The sequence below is a fragment of the Gigantopelta aegis genome, chromosome 10 (assembly GCF_016097555.1).
Source record: "Gigantopelta aegis isolate Gae_Host chromosome 10, Gae_host_genome, whole genome shotgun sequence".
In the NCBI taxonomy this organism is placed as follows: Eukaryota; Metazoa; Mollusca; class Gastropoda; order Neomphalida; family Peltospiridae; genus Gigantopelta; species Gigantopelta aegis.
This window is the reverse complement of record NC_054708.1, coordinates 65309135-65328727: the sequence shown is the minus strand read 5'-3', so window position 1 is coordinate 65328727 and position 19593 is coordinate 65309135. Positions and strand designations below refer to the sequence as shown.

The following is a 19593-nucleotide window of genomic DNA, read 5'->3' as shown; positions in this document are numbered from 1 at the left end:
AATATTGTTAGTAACGTGTTAAATCCATATTCATTAACCAGTTAACTTCATATAAATTCAATACCTCATACAGAGTTCTTAGAATACAATTATTCGAATACCTAGACATATACCATATCACTGTCACAAGGGCCATATTCCACGCGACTTCAAAAGAATCTTCCCTCAAGAATGCTAAAAGCTAAAAAAAATACGGGGAAGGGAAACAGAGATGAGATCAATACGTTCATTCGGGTGCACTAACCACTAATACTAACGCTGTCACTTCTCCGGTACTATTCACACTGTATACTAATGAGTGTCGGCCTATTTTACTGTCAAGTTCGCTAACGATGCATCGGTTGTCAACTTGCTTACCAAATCGAAAGATTCATACAAATCTAATATTAGCCTCTTCACTAATTGATGCACCGAAAACTATCTGCTATTGAACACTAAGAAACAAATCCACAAAGATTTACCACCAGTATATATTAATGACAAAGCCGTTGAAGTCGGAACAGAATATAAATAACCTTATTGATAATAAGTTAAGCTGACCTGCCAAACAACTAGTGTCATATACAGTAAATGTAAACAAATTATTATTTTATGCGAAAGCTAAGATCTTTTAACGTTGATTGTACCATCTTATAATTGTTTTATCAATATTTTATTAAAATCGAATCCCTGTCAATTCTAAAGAGAAATAAATTACATACAATTGCCAATGTAAGTAGCAAAATTGCAGGATGTTCTCTTGGAAGCCTACTAAACCTTTATGAATGAATGAATGAATGAATGTTTAACGACACCCCAGCACGAAAAATACATCGGCTATTGGGTGTTAAACTATGGTAATGCAAATAAATAAAGTGATGATCAACATCAATATAAAAATTCAAGGTTTAAACAAAAACAGTGTAAAGAACTGTGCAAAAATACAAATACAAATATCACAGAATTTTACGGACACCGAATTTTACTCTAAACTTCAATTTGTGCTGAATTGGCCATTCTCAAAGAGAATGTTACACCCCTGCACCACGGTGAGGTTACAGCACGCGCAGGGGAAACCTTTATGAAAACACGAGTCTTAAAACATGCAAAGAAACGTTCAGACGATCCATCACATATTTTAAAAGAGTAATATATTCGTTTAGCTTCTGGAAGGAGATTTAAAGTCCCCAGAGCAATAACTAACAGACTTAAATAGTTTTACCTTTTACCTTTAATTAACCTAATTATATGCACTGTATTTCCACCTATTTTGTGTGTACGTTGTGAGTTTATTCTCTGTTTCATATACTTTTTTAATGTGTATCGTGTACTCTGTCAATGTAAGACACATTCCTGTTTTAAGGTAATAAAGTATTCTATTCTTATCTATTCCATTCAGTCTTATCACTTTTTATCAAGCTTAAAAAGACGGCGATTACGTTGACGTTCACAACTTGACTGTGGACATCTAAACAAGGTCGTCGGAGAGAGATGAGTTGCGCGAAAATAAAAAGACTTGTTGGCGATGTCCTCCTCGCATTATGTTACAAAGCATTCATCTTAACTAAAGGCACCATATCACCATTCCCGTCTGATGCGCAATCGATCTAGGATCAATTCCCGTCGATGGGCCCATTGGGAGATTTCTCGGTCTAGTCAGTGCTCCACAACTGGTGTTACAAAGGCCATGGTATGTACTATCCTGTCTGTGGGATGGTGCATATAAAAGATCCCTTGCTGCTAATCGAACAGAATAGCTCATGAAGTGGCGACAGCGGGTTTCCTCTCTCAATATCTGTGTGGTCCTTAACCATATGTCTGACACCATATAGCCGTGCATAAAAAGTGCTGAGTGCGTCGTTAAATAAAACATTTCATTCCTTCTGTCGTGTCGTTACTTGTTATCCTGGCTTAATATAATCCGGTTTAGGAAGTACTTGCTCATAATATTTCTTTTCAAATATTACTAGATGGCTGTAGGCAGTGCTCATGACGGGTGTTACCGGCGGGGCAGGATATGTTCAACTTTCGCAAACACCTGATATCATCACTGTTTAGCATGCATCACAGCTGTATATACTAGTATTCTATTGAGCTCTCTCCTGTGCAATTTTGGGTTTTCTAAGCTAGTCTTGAGAGTGGCAGTCCTCCTATGGGTGGTTCTGGAGGAATGGAGCATCCTGCTACGGGTCTCCTAGGGGAATGGTAGTCCTCCTAAGGACGAGCACCTGATAGTGGATCACGGAAGTAATGACGACTTTTCCAGTAGGTTGAACTCACACGTATTACAATAACCCACCATTGGTTTGTGGTTACTTCTAATATACTCTTTAAAAACACAACGCGTTACTAGTATATATTGGGATTACATTGCAAATTTAATTCATCAAGATTTAGCTTTATACCACAGAAATAAAATTGTAACTTGTATAACATGATCGGATCATCACTTGAGATCAGTTCACTGGCGTAGGAAACGGGTGGGAAGTGTGTATGTGTGTGTGTGTGGGGGGGGGGGGGGGGCATGTGACCCTCACTTTTCTTGATCCAATAGCAGCAGCGATGGATTATATATATTTATAATTATATGTGTGTGCCCCCATCCCCTTGGCACCTTCCTACGCCATTGCAGTTGGTCTATGAACTCAAAAGGATTAAGCCACCGTAGCAAGGTCAAGGTCGTTGACACTAGTATTGGCTTCATGTAAACGGGTTCTTACGGTTTAGTCATATATTCTGCGCAACCCAGGTATGACAGACGTTGATGACGAAGCAGTTAACAATCTGTCACGTAAGTGTCATTAGCATGCATCGGTCTGGCGTCGCTGTATACAACTAGCGGACGACCAGATCTAATCACGTGACATTCCTGTTTGCTGATAACGGTACCAAAGCCTGGATATTGTACTCTGAGATGTTTTCAAAAGACGTGCAATTGCTGATTGCGACTCACCGGTTTCCATCCGGCCAATTGCATTGTTTCGTTGGAGTTATGTCAGCCTGTGTATAATTTCAGTGTAACGTAGCGACGCTATCGATAATGTGAATTAATTTTCTGTCAAGAGGTCATGTACGTGCATATTTTGTACGTGGAAATTGTGAGCTCTGTAACAATAGTATTGGATTTTGTTAAAAAATAATTTCCACGTGCTGACGTCAGCTTCAAAATTGTTTGATATCATATCCATTAGCTATTGAATAAGACTATATTACAACATTATATTATAATATTAAAATTATATTTAAAATATATTGTATTGTGTGGTTTAAAAATTAATGTTATGAAAAATATGTGCCATGCGTTTCTTATTTTGAAGTGTACATTTAGTACTAACCGATAACAGCTGTATAAACTGTCACATGCCAAAACGATAATTTGAGGCGGTGCTCTGGCATTAGGGTGGTTAACTAAAAAAATTAGTAGTCAACCTATGTTGATTTTTTACACGGTAGTTGTTAAGTGAGAGCACCCCCTAAAACTCTTCATCACATGACCTTCTCGGTGTTGTTGTATTTTTCACAGAATTCATTCTGACGTAGAAATTGTATTGAACTGCGTGGTGTGATTAATGGTGAAGTGCAACCTAAAGGGATCATGTCACTATTTTAACCAGCGAATATAATTCCGTTGAAAAGAGAACCCATTTTTAAATTCCATTTTGCTAGGTTGTGCAGTGTTGAAAGGGGGTTTCATTTTCATAATTATGGTTGATTCCTCCATCTTGAATTGAATGTCACATCATGTAGTGTATTGCCTTTGTGCTGAAATTTAATGAGAGTTGCTTCCGTTTTGAGACTTCTCGAAGTAAAGAGTGGTAATCTATCAAACTCCAGGTAGTAAACTTTGCGACCGGCCTCGGTGGGTCGTGGTAGGCCATCTGTCTACAGGCTAGTAGGTACTGGGTAAAAAAACAAACATTTTAATTGCAGCATAGAATAATCTTTGTGTGCAAAACAATACCATTGAGATACCTAAACGCATAAAAGAAGCGTGACATTTGATGTAAATACATGTACTTTGTTGATACACGTATATATTAAAATTGGTATCCAACACAAGAATCAATAGGATCACCAACAAAATGGCCACCATTACAAAAAAACGTCACCAAGGGAGCCATGCAAGTACATGTACAAGTATCAATTTTATAGACAGTAATGGAATTAGGTTAGATTTGTTAGGTGTGTGTGTGTGTGTGTGTGTGTGTGTGTGTGTGTGTGTGTGTGTGTGCCATTTAATGAAAAGATAATAAAATTGTTTTTAAATCAGAACCAGCCGGAAAGTTATCAGAAGTATAGGTTTCCTAATGAATGAATGAATGAATGAATGAATGTTTAACGACACCCCAGCACGAAAAATACATCGGCTATTGGGTGTCAAACTATGGTAATGCAAACAAATAAGGTGATGATCAACATCAATATAAAAATTCAAGATTTAAATAAAAACAGTGTAAACAACTGTGCAAAAATACAAATATCACAGATAGATACTGACCTTTACTCAAAATTGCAATTTGTGCTGTATTGGCCATTCTCAAAGAGAATGTTACACCCCTGCACCACGGTGAGTTTACAGCACGCGCAGGGGGTTTCCCAAGGATTTTGCCACCCGACATTGCATTGCTTATAAATAGTAAGCAGATTTGACAACATCATGTCATGACGAAAACTGCTGTACTATTGGATTCGGCGTCAATTTGACGTCACGTTGGTCATCATCTATGAACTCTAAAAAAAAACAATTCTTGTTTGCAAACGAAATGTTCTGGTTGTAATTGTCTGGGCATTTAGTTGAAAGTAGAGTCTTCACATTGCACCACAAACATTAATACATACGTTTTGGCGGGAAGACACCATTTGCACTTTGATAGAACTGTGACGTTATTAAATCAAGCCACTAATTGCACTGTAGATTTTCAATAATACAAATAGACAGTGCACGTCATCGGAGACTCGTACAAATACCCACTTGGGGCACTACACCACCGTCATCCTTTCGCCATGCCGTGTAGGCCGCGTAGGACAGTGATGATTAATACAGTCCGGTGAAGAAAATCGTCCCTCCCGTTGACTTTGATCGATATGGAGGCAATGTAATATCCCGAGATAATAATTAGCAGGTGTTTTTACAAGTGTGATTCTTTTAGCTGTTTAGGTGTTTGTGTTTATTATAACGGTAAATTCAGTGGTGCTCAAAAGGTAATAGCGAATCAAGGTAAAAAGGCTACGGCTGCTTATGGAATGAATCGACTAATTATTCTTTAAATACAGAAACATTATTATCATTGTTTGACACACACACACACGCGCGCGCGCGCGCGCACGCACACACACACACTCACATACATACATACATACATACATACACCAATACATACATGCATGCATGCATGTACATATACATATATATATATATATATATATATATATATATATATATATATGTGTGTGTGTGTGTGTGTGTGTGTGTGTGTGTGTGTGTGCATTTTAAGTTAGGTTGTGAAGTGTGGGGATTCAACAAAGCTAATAACGTGGAAGCTGTACATATGCAAGGGTGTAAAAGAATATTAGGTGATATACTGTGAATTAGGATGATTACCATTGTACATAAATAGAAATATACGTATTATTAAATATTGGTTGAAATTGTTGGAAACGGATAACTGTATTTTACATCAGTGCTATATATATATATATATAATATGATAATTGTTTAAGAAAACCAAGCACGGTGAATTGGGCGAGTCAGGTACATGATTTGCTCTGTATCCTTGGATATGCTAATATTTGGTACCAGCACAAAGTTTATAACAGTGTTATATTTCTTCCTGAAATTAAACAAAGAATGAAAGACCAATTCACTCAAACTATGTATGCCATTCTTGACAAATCCTCAAAATGTTTTACATACAAATATTTTGTTGATAATTTATGTTTGCAGTATTATTTACAAAAATCTATTGCTTGAAAGTATAAACACTATCTGCACACAACCTTGCTATAGAAACAGGCAGATATAATAACACTGAAAGATCAGAAAGGCTTTGTAATTTGTGCAACATGCAGGCAGTTGGAGACGAGTTCCACTTCATATTAGTTTATCCATTTTATAGTACTCTGAGAGGCAGATATATTAAACCATATTATTATACCCGACCATCTTCATTTAAACTGATACAACTACTGTCCATTAATCTGATCGCAGGTAGGATGGGAAACCGTAACACACATACTTGGCTCCTGATATATATAACTCTTAAACCACAAAACTAGAAATGATCGCAAACCATCCGCCTATATGTCTCCTGGAGGGAAGAGCGGCCTTATGCACTCGACCAGACATGCACTCCAATCCGGGGACCAACGGAGGGAAGGCGGCGATCTACAACTAAGATACGTAATGAATATGCTGCTTACTCATTACACCTGTGACTCCCCGAATGGAAGAGCGACCTTATGCATTCGACCACGAACATGCACTCCAACTCGGGGAGAGAACGGTTTAATGACAAAAGTAAAAGTACATGCGTAGCCAAATTAGCTGGCATAAATTTAATAATAAACTAACAATTACTCAAAACTACCCGCCTGTACATCCCTTGGATGGAAGAGCGACCTTAAGCACTCGACCAAACAAGCACTCCAACCCAGGGGTCAACGACGGGGAGGTAGCGAATAATTGATTAACTATTAGATAAGACACTTAATATTAAAACTAACAATCATTCAAAACCACCCGCCTGTACATTCCCTGGATGGAAGAGCGACCTTAAGCACCCGACCGACAAGCACTCCAACCCAGGGATCAACGACGGGAAGGTAGCGACTGATTAATAACTTTATTAACTTTATTGTAAATATTTATTCATGTTCTGAAACTCGTGTTTGGCAATTGGTATATACCACTTCCAGATGTTTTAGTGGCCCTTAAAAGGGCCGTTAAAGCACTATCGGGGCTTGATAGCTTCACGAATGCGGAAAAAATATTTCCGCATCCCTCTGGCGTTGTAATGGACTCCGTCGGCATAAAATTGATAGCTAGCAGGGACACGCATATCACCTCGGGTATGCTCTCCTAGTCGTCTAACGTAGACACAGATTAGCAGGTCAGGTCAGGTCATAGGGCTTTACGTGCACATTCAGAACAAGCTCCGTCCAGGACAGGAATAGATTAGCATTTCATTTCATTCATTCATTTCATTTCAACTTATTTTCGTGCTTACATCCAATTAAGGTTCAAGCACGCTGTCCTGGGCACACACCTCAGCTTTCTGGGCTGTCTGTCCAGGACAGTGGGTTAGTTGTTAGTTGTTAGTTGGTTAGTGTGAGAGAAGAGGGTGTACTGGTCTTACACCTATCCATCGAGCCCTTAAGAACTCGCTCTGGGTGGGAGCCGGTACTGGGCTGCGAACCCTGTACCTACCAGCCTGTAGTCCGATGGCTTAACCACTGCGCCACCGAGGCCGGGAGTGGGAGTGGGAAACTGTATTAACGTGCCCCTATCCAAAAAGGTTCAGGCACGCCCACTACGGATTTAGCCTCTGACTTCGCCAGTGACTAACTCCGGAGCAGGGGTGGGGAGGTAAGTTTGAAGTGGGCAGATTTTGGAATAAAGCCATTTAGTAAGGTCAACGCGAGCGCGGACCGACTAGCAGACACTTCGCAAACTTGAAGTAACACCGAGTGGGAGCCGTGCTCTGATTGGCTGAATTTCGATTCCTCGGTGAAGCCTGTAATTTACCTAAGTCTACAAAGAGTAACTGCATCCAAATACATGTCCGGACTCTAAATTTAAACCCAAAAAGTTTATGACTGCTCGGCCGAAAGGATTTTAAGGTGATTTTGAGCAATTGAACGGGCGCCAAAATAAAATGCGTTAGACTATTTACAAAAAAATAAACATAAGAATTTTGAACTCGATCGAAAGTGTTTAAAGTCCAACTAGCCCAAAAGGAGGTTGTTACCTGTCCTAGCAAAGGTTGGCGTCTAGGGTGATCCGATGAAGTTGGAGGAGTCAATGTCTGTAAAGAAGGGCCGGTATGGGCTGACTGCTAATTGCCTGACCAATGGACGGTAGTTGGCCCCCGATATCGTCTTCACGATGCGGTGTATCGTCGGGTTGTCCATTTCTTTTAGCAGCATTCCCTGATGGTATATTCCGGCTTGGTGTATGGTCAGTATACACACCTCCTCTTTATCACTCAGAAGGGTTTTGCTGATGGCGAACTCTCCTTCCGGGCTCCTTGGAAGCTTGACCCAAGTTTTTTGTCTGGGGATCATGTAGAGTTTGGAGACGTCCTCAACGTTCATCCGGATGAGTTTGGCGTACCGCTGATGTAATTTACCCGCCTGTAGGTTCCACTGTTGGATTGGTGGCTCTTGAGGTTTCGGCGGTTGGAACGGTTGGCTTGGCTTGTCTGGTTGGCCACTCGGGGGAGTGGTTGCCTTTCGTTTTACTATAGCCACTTTTCGGGCCTGCGCCTCAACGGGTGCCGCCTGTATAATCGGCGGCACAACCGGAGGCGCTGAAGTCCTGGCCTGTGGAGTTGGTCTAACTGGTTCCAACGTAGAAGACGGGATGTCCGGGGCTGGTGCCTCTTCTATTCCAATCTTCATACGGGGGGCGGCGATGGGTAGCGAAGCAGAAGGTGGCGCTGCCGGCGGTTTAGCCGCCGGTTTTGTCTCCCCCTGAGCCTTCCCTGGCGCACGTCTCCTCTTCCTCCACCTTCCTTTCTTCGGTGGTACCGGGTCTCCGTACACCAAGGTCACGGTTGCCCGTGACCCGGTGTACGTGATCCGGTACTCTAGCAAAGCTCCATACGAGACCATCAGTCCCCCCAGGTGGGGGGGGGGGGGGTAAGTCGAGAGAACATGGACACACGTCTTGTCTCATCATGATCTAGAACGGAGACTGCAAGAATCGAATGAGGCCGGATGGGATGGGAACTATTTTCTCGTGCCCCTATCCACAGAGGTTCAGGCACGCCCACTACGGATTTAGCCTCTGACTTCGCCAGTGACCAACTCCGGAGCGGGGGGGGGGGGGGGGGGGGTAAGTTTGAAGTGGGCAGAATTTGGAAGAAAGTCATTTAGTACGGTCAACGCGAGCGCGGACCAAATAGCAGACACTTCATAAAGCTTGAAGTACACCGAGTGGGAGCCGTGCTCTGATTGGCTGAATTTCGATTCCTCGGTGAAGCCTGTTTTTTACCTAAGTCTATGAAGAGTAACTGCATACCTAGACATGTCCGGACTCTAGATTTTAAACCCAAAATAGGTAAGACTGCTCGGCCGAAAAGTTTTAAGGTGATTTTGAGCAATTGTACGGGCGCCAAAGTAAAATGCGTTAGACTACTTATAAAAAAATAAACATAAGAATTTTGAACTGCTTCCAAAACGTTTAAAGTCTAACTAGCCCAAAAAAAGGAGGTTGGTACTCACGGAGGTGAAGGATGTTGGCAAAGGGGAGGACGTCACGGTGAACCGATGAAGTTGGAGGCGTCAAAATGCGGGATGCCCGGCCGGTAAGTGGATCCTGCTATCGACTTGGCTAATGCTCGATACTCTTTCCCGGCGATGATTTTGATGATTCGATGGATGGTCGGGTTGTCCATTTCTGGGAGTAGCAGTGCTTGATTGTAGCTCCCACTCCGGCGTACGGTAAGACAGATTCCCTGGCCATCCCGCATTGTGACGGCGCATACACAAAATTCTCCCTCTGTCGGACTTGCTGGTAACGGCATGAAGGCGCTGAGCTTCGGTTGTGTAAATAAACTCCGCACGTCCTCGATGTTGGTCTTGACTAACTGGGAGTAGCGCGTTGGTAATTTGCCGGCCTTGAGTGACCATTGCTCCTCAGTTTCAGCAACAACAGGCTTCGGCGGTTGCGTCGGGGGTCCTGGCTTGACTGGTTGGTCTCCTGGTGACGCAATCGCTTTCCGCTTGGCAACGGCCATCGATCGGGCCTGGGACTCGACTGCGGCACTCTTCCTAGGTGGAGGTGGCATCGCAGGAGTCCCGGAAGCTGAGTTCACTGGAGTTTGTGGGGGCGACTCCATAACCGCCTGGTTAAGGTCTGCCCCTGGTGGTTCGACAGTTGGTTCCGGCTGGGCTGGATCCTCTGGTCTCCCCGGTGTAGATCGGTGCCGGGGATGTCCAACGTAAGGGGCCTCCGCCGGCAGTTGAGCTGCCGGTTTTGCACCCCCCCGGGCCATCCCTGGCGCGTCCGTCTTCCTCCTTCCTCTCTTCCTCGGTGGCTTCTTGACCGGGTCACCGTACACCAGATTAACGAATTATCAGCCCTTTTATTTACTAAGATAGGATCGAGATCGCAGTAACCTAATTGGCTAATTAATTAGCCAATCAACATCGTTAGACAATCAACCAAGATAGGATACCACTAATTATCGCCTTTTCTTTGCAGCGCTCTCATTGGTCCAATCCAGCCAATCACGAACAAGGAACTCCACATGTATATTATTTCGCACAATTATGCACTTGCACCACGTACCATCAATAAACTTTCTTATAGCAATAAGGTGAGTCACTTAGGTTCACAGACAGAAACAGATGGAAAACCAACCGCTCGGGACCAGCTCTACAACAACCAGACAGAAAATAATAAAGGTACATTAATCAGATTAATATCATATATTAAACTATATCTTTCGGGGGCGGGAATAAAAAAAAAACCGGTACATATATACAGTTACTGACTAGTAGTATGTTTCTGTGTCTGTCTGGAGTATGTTTGTGTGTCAGTCTTGACTGGCTCCCTGGCAATAATGATACTTTTATTGGTGAACAAATTAAAACATGCTAGAGCACTCTGCTTTTTAATGAATACTCACACTAGAAGGGACAATCCCTTCAAATTAGATAGCTAGGCTAGTATAACCCCCCCCCCCCCCCCCCCCCCCACCAATCCTTGTATTTCATTATAATCCAAGGAGAGGGGGGTGGGGGGGGGAGAGAGAGTTGTGGCTCTGAAAAGACGTTGGAAAACACTAGAATAGGGACATAGGACAATGAGAACAACCTTAACACCAAAGTAGGATTCACATACAGATGGCATGCACATCACATCAGTACACAGGGTGCATTGATTAATGATAACAATGCACCCGCACCCATTTAATGGCCCAGCACGTATTCTAATAAGGAGCTGGACAAAAGAATAGCAACTCCGAGTACACAACTGCACTGCACCCAGGGGAAACTGGACAAAAGAATACCAGTCTACCCTACCCAATCCCAAATACTTGCTGCTGGTACTGTACTTGGTGACACGGAAAAGGATCAAACAACGGCCACAAGAACAACAACAACGTTGGGAACCTCCCGGAACAACTGCCTTACCTACCGGTGTCTACACAATTGCACGAGTCTCCCCTGGGTTGTCATGCCACGACCAGAAGCGGTCAGGCCCTTTTTAAGGGCCGGCCCGATGGGCAACCTAGGGAGACACCACAGCATCATAGAGGTCTAAAACTAACGAGCTACTCTCGATTCACTAATGTCAAAACCTATACTAGCTCTGCCATTTAACTTTCGACCGACCGTTCAAAATTGCGCCAAATTTCCTCAACAAAATTGCACACCTTTTTTCTTTGGTATTAACTGCTCCATTCAAAATTCCATAGCACCACCACCACCCCCACCCGCCTGCTACCGATTTGATCGGGCTGCTGGTGCTCCCTTGCACCTGCCAGTGCAGGCGGTCCCTCCTCTCCCCTCCCCCCACCTTTCCTGTCATGGACAGAAGAGCCGGCCAAGGCCGGCTCTTGTGTCCACGACAGGCGTGCGCTACAACAGCTTGTTCTGAATGTGCACGTAAAACCCTATGACCTGACCTGACCTGTCCATTAATAACGCAACACAGTTAACAACATCGTATAAAGATTTATTAGCAGCAACAACAAAATATAATTTAAATTTATAATAGATCTACGTATCACTCTCCACAAAGAGGGCGGGACGCAGCCCAGTGGTAAAGCGCTCGCTCGATGCGCGGTCGGTCTGGGATCGATCCCCCGTCGGTGGGCCCATTGGGCTATTTCTCGTTCTAGCCAGTGCACCACGATTGGTATATCAAAGGCCGTGGTATGTACTACGCTGTCTGTGGGGTGATGCATATAAACGATCCCTTGCTGCTAATCGAAAAGAGTAGCCCAGGAAGTGGCGACAGCGGGTTTCCTCTCTCAATATCTGTGTGGTCTTTAACCATATGTCTGACGCCATATAGTCGTAAATAAAATGTGTTGAGTGAGTCGTTAAATAAAACATTTCTTTCTTTCACTCTCCACAATGTATTGCAATGTATTATTATGTGATAGATATATGGTGGGTTATGGTTAAAGGGACATTCCTGAATTTGCTGCAATTTTTAAGATGTTATCGACTAACAGAGACTTTTTAACGATTGTAATTATATATCAAATATATTTTTCTGCATATATATTAAACGTGTTTCTGATCGTTCTAATATTTATACTAGATTAAATTTCATTTTATTGCCTAAAATATAGTTTTTGTCTTATGTACGAAATTATTTGAAGACAAAATCCAGTTTGGGCTTCTTAAAAATATTAAGACGACCAGAAACACATCGAATATACAGACACTGATATTCTAAACAAGAAAATATATTTAATATGTTAGTTTAATCGTAAAAATATCTTATTAGTCGGAAACATCTTACAATGCAGCAAACTCAGTAATGTCCCTTTAATGTATTATGTGTATGTATAATTATGTAATAAACTATGGATAATGTATTATGTGTATGTATAATTGTGTGATAAACTATGGATAATGTATTATGTGTATGTATAATTATATGATAAACTATGGATAATGTATTATGTGTATATATAATTATGTGATAAACTATGAATAATGTATTATGTGTATGTATAATTGTGTGATATATATTTATGTTATGAATAATGTATGCGTGTGCCTATTAACGGTATGTTTACGGCGAATAAATTATTATTGGTGTACTATATTCTAGTCACCGTGAAACTTTCACTGCGTGCTACTACTTAAACAACCAAACCCAAAATAACTAAAACGTTTATCCAGGTCAAAATGTAGGTAACACTATTTTAATATTCAGCATGTTATTTTATCATATAATGTACAAAACAAACATGCAGTTCATTCAAGTCTTGCAATGTTTTGTAATATTTTTGCAGCAATTCAATTACTTACAGATACAATCAGCGAACCGTATTTCTGGTCAAGTAATTAATTTCCAGTCAGCATAAATATAAAACATAAATAACTAACTACAGCGCACCCCTCCCCCACCCCTCTAATTCCCACCTCATGTAATGAATTCTGGAACATGCCTCATCTCCAACAGTGGTGTACCTCACTGAAGAGAATGGGTTGTTCAAAGGTGCAGTCGTTGCTCCAGATCATTTATATTCAAAGATCATGGTATGTACTGTCATGTACGTGAAAAAAGATATAAATAAAATATGCCCTGCTTCTTATCGGTAGCCTATGCAGGCCCGTAGGAATGATATCTGGAGGGGGAGGGGAGGAGGAGGGGGCACAACCTCTAGCTAGGCGGTTAAATGTCGGCAATAAATGTTATTTCTGAAGTTAGACTATATACTTATGTTCTGAATAATAAAAACATAAAAGCAGCCTATGAGACCATGAACCTCAACTGTACATAAGTATGAGAATGGGTAATAATTTCGTTTAGTCATTATCACAATAGTGATACGTGTATTAGAGACATTCTTTAACACAAATTGATATACATGTAAAGGCCTCGGTGGTGTCGTGGTTAAGCCATCGGGCATAACCTTGGTAGGTACAGGGTTCACAGCCCGATACCGGCTCCAACCCACAGCTAGTTTTAACAACTCAATGGGTAGGTGTAAGACCACTATACCCTCTTCTCTCCCACTTACCATTAACAACTAACAACTAACCCTCTGTCCTGGACAGATAGCCCAGATAGATGAGGTGTATGCCCACCACAGCGTGCTTCAACGTTAATTGCATATAAGCACAAAAATATGTTGAAATGAAATGATATACATGTTTACAAAATAACATTTTATTTTAAAAATGAATTTAAACAGACAATATAATTGTCTGATTTTTTATTATTTCAAAACACGGTTACACAAGTTCAACTGAACCAGAATGGGCACAAAGCTTTTACACTTTTAATGACTTCCTCGAGACTTGAGTTGTGATGTTAGTTGGTCAGAAATATAATCCTAACATTAAATAATCTATTCCAGAAATGACCGAAGAGATTGTGTTTAGAACGTCGTAATAAGACTGAGAAATTGGCAAAATCAAGATGCCTGTCATACGTTTTTAATACATTTTTATGTTGTTTTATTTATCGTCAATTTGAATGATTTTTTAAAAAGATTCGATTTAATGCACTGGCATTGTGTATTTTACTTAATCTACCATTAAGAAGCCACTGTCTCGAAACATATCAAGTGGACAAGCCCAAAACACCAAGTGGACATACTAAGCCCAAAAGATGTTTGTAACGGATGACCACATGAGTTAGTCACTTGTTGGTGTTAGATATATAGACGGACAGAAAAAACCAGACAGACAATCAGACACATCTTTCACGGGTCTTACGGATGAACATCTTTTAAAGAAGGAAGGAATGTTTTATTTAAGGACGCACTATGATAATGAGAGAGGAAACCCGCTGTCGTCACGCAATGGGCTCCTCTTTCCGATTAGCAAAAGGAACTTTTATATGCGGCATCCAACATACAACGGCCTTTGTTTCAGTAGATGTGGAACACTCACTGGAACGAGAAATAGCCTAATGGGCCCACCAACGGGGATCAACATATCACCAATTTAAATAATAAACATATAATGAGCCACTCTCAAGGACGGGATGTGGAGGTGGGCAGCAAAACAAGTTGAAAGATAAAAACAGCTGCATGTATGTATGTATGTATATGTATGTATGTATGTATATATGTATTATAATCTTACTTTTGATTTCTGTTTTCGCAACATCTCTAAAGCAGAAGCCATTTGCTGTGAGTACAGACGCCGTTAGACACAAAAGTATACGAAACATGACGGTAGCTATATTATTCGGCACAGATACTAATGTGACAGTCCTGTTACCTGGACATAAAATATATGCCACGTTAGAACAGAGATAAGATAAAGGAGACACCATTTGGCTTTATTTTCCCCAAGATGACTCAAATGTGTTTATTCTTATATTCGTCAGCTATTTTGACCACCATCATATTATTTAATAGGCAGCAATTAACTGTCATAAGACACTTGCTACTGTCATTTACACTATTATTTCAACCGATAAGCAGCTAATGTATGTATGCGTGTGTGTGCGTGTATCTGTATCTATATCTATATCTATATCTATATACAATCCTACAGAAAATATATCGCATACCATAACGTTTTATACATCAGTTGGTTGTAATGAAAAAGAGGTAAATATTGTGACCTAGAGAACCGTATTTTACTTTTCCTTCCGTTTTGAAGACCGTGTGGAACATTTACCGGAAACCTGTCTCCAATAGTGTACCGGCTGTTCCAAAAATATCAAGGTAAAACCGTGTTCTAAAAATTGGGCAGGTTTTGTGAAAAAAGCTTAAATGAACTCGGATTTGGTTATCTTTGGATAAACCAAAATGTCATTAACGAACCGTATACTTTATTAGAAATGAAGCGGCGAATTTTTGACCAAGCAAAGCAAAACTTGTTAAATGAAATCCAGACGTCAACAAAATGTACGCTATATAAACACATCGTAATGGATATTACTTTACAATTTTACTTATGTAAGCATATACCCGCTCAGTATAAAGAGTACATCACTAAATTAAGGTTGTTATCTCTTCACTTAGAAATTGAAAAAGGGAGATATTATAACATTGAACGTATTAACAGAAAATGCCACCTGATAATGATGTAGAAGTTGAATATCACTTCATGTTGGTATGCCCAATATTTAAAGAGTTAAGGAAAAAAATATATTAAGTTATACTACAGACGAAATCCTTCTGTTCTCAAATATATTCAGCCTATGTGTACTGAAAATACTACAGATCTAATTAATGTGGGTAAATATATTTATTTTGCATACAAATTAAGACACTCATTTCTTGATTAATAAAATGGTATAACTATAGTTCATATATCTACTTAGCATACGAGTTAATACACTCAATTTTGTTTAAAATAATAGTAACTACACTGCTTAAATCTGTTTGGCATATATGTTAAGACATATGAATTGTATAATGTGACTATTAAATCCCATAGGCATGTATTACAATTTATTATTATTATTATTATTATTATTATTATTATTCATTGAGATTCTTTATAAATTATATTTTATATTTGATCCATGTACAATTTGACAATCGAATCCTCTTGTGTGTATTATGTGTTATATATTGTATTATGTATTATATTATATTGTATGTGAATATATGCTGTGTTGATAAGCTTGTAGCTTAAAGCAATAAAATAATTAAATTAAATTCATTACATGTACTTAGTTATTGGTAGTGCTATCCCAAGCAATCCCCGTCGGTAAGCCCATTGGTTTACTATGATTAAAATATATATATGTATTATAATCTTACTTTTGATTTCTGTTGTCGCCATATCACTAAAGCAGAAGCCATTTACTGTGAATACAAACGCCGATAGACTCAGAAGTATACGAAACATGACGCTAGCTATATTATTCGGCACAAATACTAATGTGACAGTCCTGTTACCTGTTCATAAAATATATGCCAAGTTAGAACAGAGATAAGATAAGAAATACACCATTTGGTTTTATTTCCCAACACAGAACTGAATCTTTTTTTCTTTCTTTTTTTAGATTTTTTTTAATGATATAAATGCGTTCATTCTTATATTCGCCAGGTCTTCTTCCGCACAATCATATTATTTAACGGCAGCAATTAATTATGCTTGGAACACGTGCGAGGTCTTACTAAAATTAGGTTGATCATTTTTGTGTGGAGCTATGCCGTCAAAGACGCTCACCGTTATAGTTGAAACTTGCAGTATATCAACAACACCCCCTTCCCCACCCCCGCATCAAACAGCATACCGCACGCCGCACGCCGAACGGCATATGCCGCGTGCATATGAAAACAGTTCAAGAGAAGAAACCTGCTACCGCTCAAGTAACTCTCTTTGATTAGCAACAACAGACTTTGCATGCTATTTTGTAGATATACGACTTTGAGATTGTAGTCTTATCGTTTTGGTTATATCAATTTTCAGACACATACCGAAAGACAGGACCACACATACCATAATAGAATAGAACTCAAAGCTGCTGCCATTTGTTTAAGGATGTATCAAGTTTAGACGAGTTTCAAACTGACTGTATAGATAGTACTAAACCAAATAACTTCCGACTGTGTCATAGTTTGAGGTGCACCCAACTTTTGATAGAGAAGTTAATACCACAAGTCCTGTCATTGTTGATACATGTGTTTGTTGTAAAAAAAAGATACGTTTTTATCTGGGGGAAAATGTATGCAATTGTATGGGGCACGTGTAAATATAAATACTACAGTTTTATGCGAAACTGGAGGTGTTGGTAGAACATCCGGTTATATCGAAAATGAGCCATGAAAGGTCCCACTTACTTCAGTTAATACTTTGAGTGAAGGGTTGTACCGATGTTTATGGCTCATAGTTATATTGCATATTGTGTTTTAACCGCATACGTTAATAGTGTCGCCTATGGGATTTTATTTGTTACAGTACAACTTCTAAAACAGTCCGTGACTCTAACAGTATGTTAACTACCACTGTGTCAAGTAGTGTTGTGCTTGAAACATGTATGGGGTACCTGTAAAAACAAAGTACTCAAATTTTGTGCGGAACTAGGGTAGTCATAGACACTACCCAGTATCTCTGAAATGAGCTGCTTAACCCCCATTTTGTTCCGATTCACTTTAAGGGTGAGAGGTAGTATTTATATCCGCCGTATATATGTCGTTTGATACGCTGCAGGTAGCAGTTTTAGCTACACATGTTACTATTGTCATCTTGGAAATGCATGTAGTATGATTCATTCATTTCAACTTATTTTCGTGCTTATATCCAATTAAGGTTCAAGCACGCTGTCCTGGGCACACACACCTCAGCTATCTGGGCTGTCTGTCCAGGACAGTGGGTTAGCTGTTAGTGGTTACTGGTTAGTGAGAAAGAAGAGGGTGTAGTTGAGTCGTTAACACTCGCTCTGGGTGGGAGCCGATACCGGGCTGCTAACCCAGTACCTACCAGCGTTATGCCCGATGGCTTAACCACGACACCACAGAGGCCGGCATGTAGTATGAAATCAGCGGTCCAAGTCCCATCTGAATTGAGACTGCCCGCTTATTGGAAGATATGTGCTTCAAAGCATCACCAAGCTTCAATTTAGCGGTTAACATGCGTGCGACTGTAAAAAACATAATGCTGATTGTTTGTTCGAAATGGTAAAATAATAAGAACCAATACTCGAGATTACAGTTTAAAAATAAGGTGTTCACGGACGAGGATCGATCGTCTGGCTAATGGTACCTCTGGGGCACTATTGCTTGTAAGCGTCATCACGCTACGCCTGCACTGTAATATGCCTAAGACGAAAACATAATGTACAACAGATTCAAACTAATTTGTTGCCTTGAGACAACGTCTAAGAAATTACCTTTCGCAATTAGTCTTAAAAGTTCAAGTTCAAGTTCTTTATTGCTTTAAGTTTTTACAACGTATTAGCATAATACAATTTACAACAAAATAATAAATATATACAGGATATGTACAGGATTATGGTGGAGAGTGGTTTAGTCAAAAAACAAATAATAATTAAAATAATGATAATAATAATAATAATAAATAATTTTAAGGTTTTATTGACTTATATTATTTAATACATACAAGTCATTATTCAGTATACTGAGAAATACATGTTATTATTGCTTCAACATACATGTAAACGAATAGTACTATATTGAATAAATAGAAGTAATGTTAATATTAACCAATTTGCTCCAATAGCTGATCTCTAACGACATGTGCTCGTAATAAATATTGTCCGAGATTATTAAGTTCTTTAGCATTGTCAGACGCTAACAGCTGGGTAAGTTTGAAAACACTTTGACGTAATATTGTAAAATAAATTTCATTCTTAAACCATTATATCGTGGGTACTGGAGGATAAAATGATATTTGTCTTCTATTACATTTTTGTCTCATAGTGTACATTTTCTATGTAGATTTGTTAGCAGGTGGAATTTAACGCGTGCACCGGATAAGCCAGTAGATGAATATGCATGACTTCTGAATGACTTGCTAGGATCGCCAAAACGATAAAAAGGCTCTAGCGTGATGAAAGTAAATTTGTTTCATCGAACGAACTGGTGGAGTAAGTCACAATGCATTTTGACTGACAATCAGTAATTGAATCGGACTTTCTAAAGAACGCCATATTCAGACCAGACCCGAGGTCGTTAGCGCTGCTGTTAGCCCCGGCACGCATTAACCTAACTGTAGGGAGCTGTAACATTTCCCACAAGAGTTTCTTGGCAAACGGATCAAGCGAGG

General features: G+C 39.9%; 1 protein-coding gene across 4 annotated transcripts in view; it reads right to left on the bottom strand.

The window, feature by feature from the left end:
- The window catches only part of LOC121384730 (beta-microseminoprotein-like), a 41710-nt gene extending 24961 nt beyond the window's left edge, over positions 1-16749 (bottom strand). For 2 of the 4 annotated variants that reach the window (XM_041515254.1, XM_041515255.1), the window contains exon 1: positions 16623-16749. In XM_041515254.1, the coding sequence (XP_041371188.1) occupies positions 16623-16710 (88 nt within the window). In that variant the 5' untranslated portion in view covers positions 16711-16749. Of the gene's footprint in view, positions 1-14985; positions 15080-16622 lie in introns of those variants that run through there. The other 2 variants (XM_041515256.1, XM_041515257.1) reach the window with 1 other exon arrangement.
- Positions 16750-19593: the final 2844 nt, after the last annotated feature.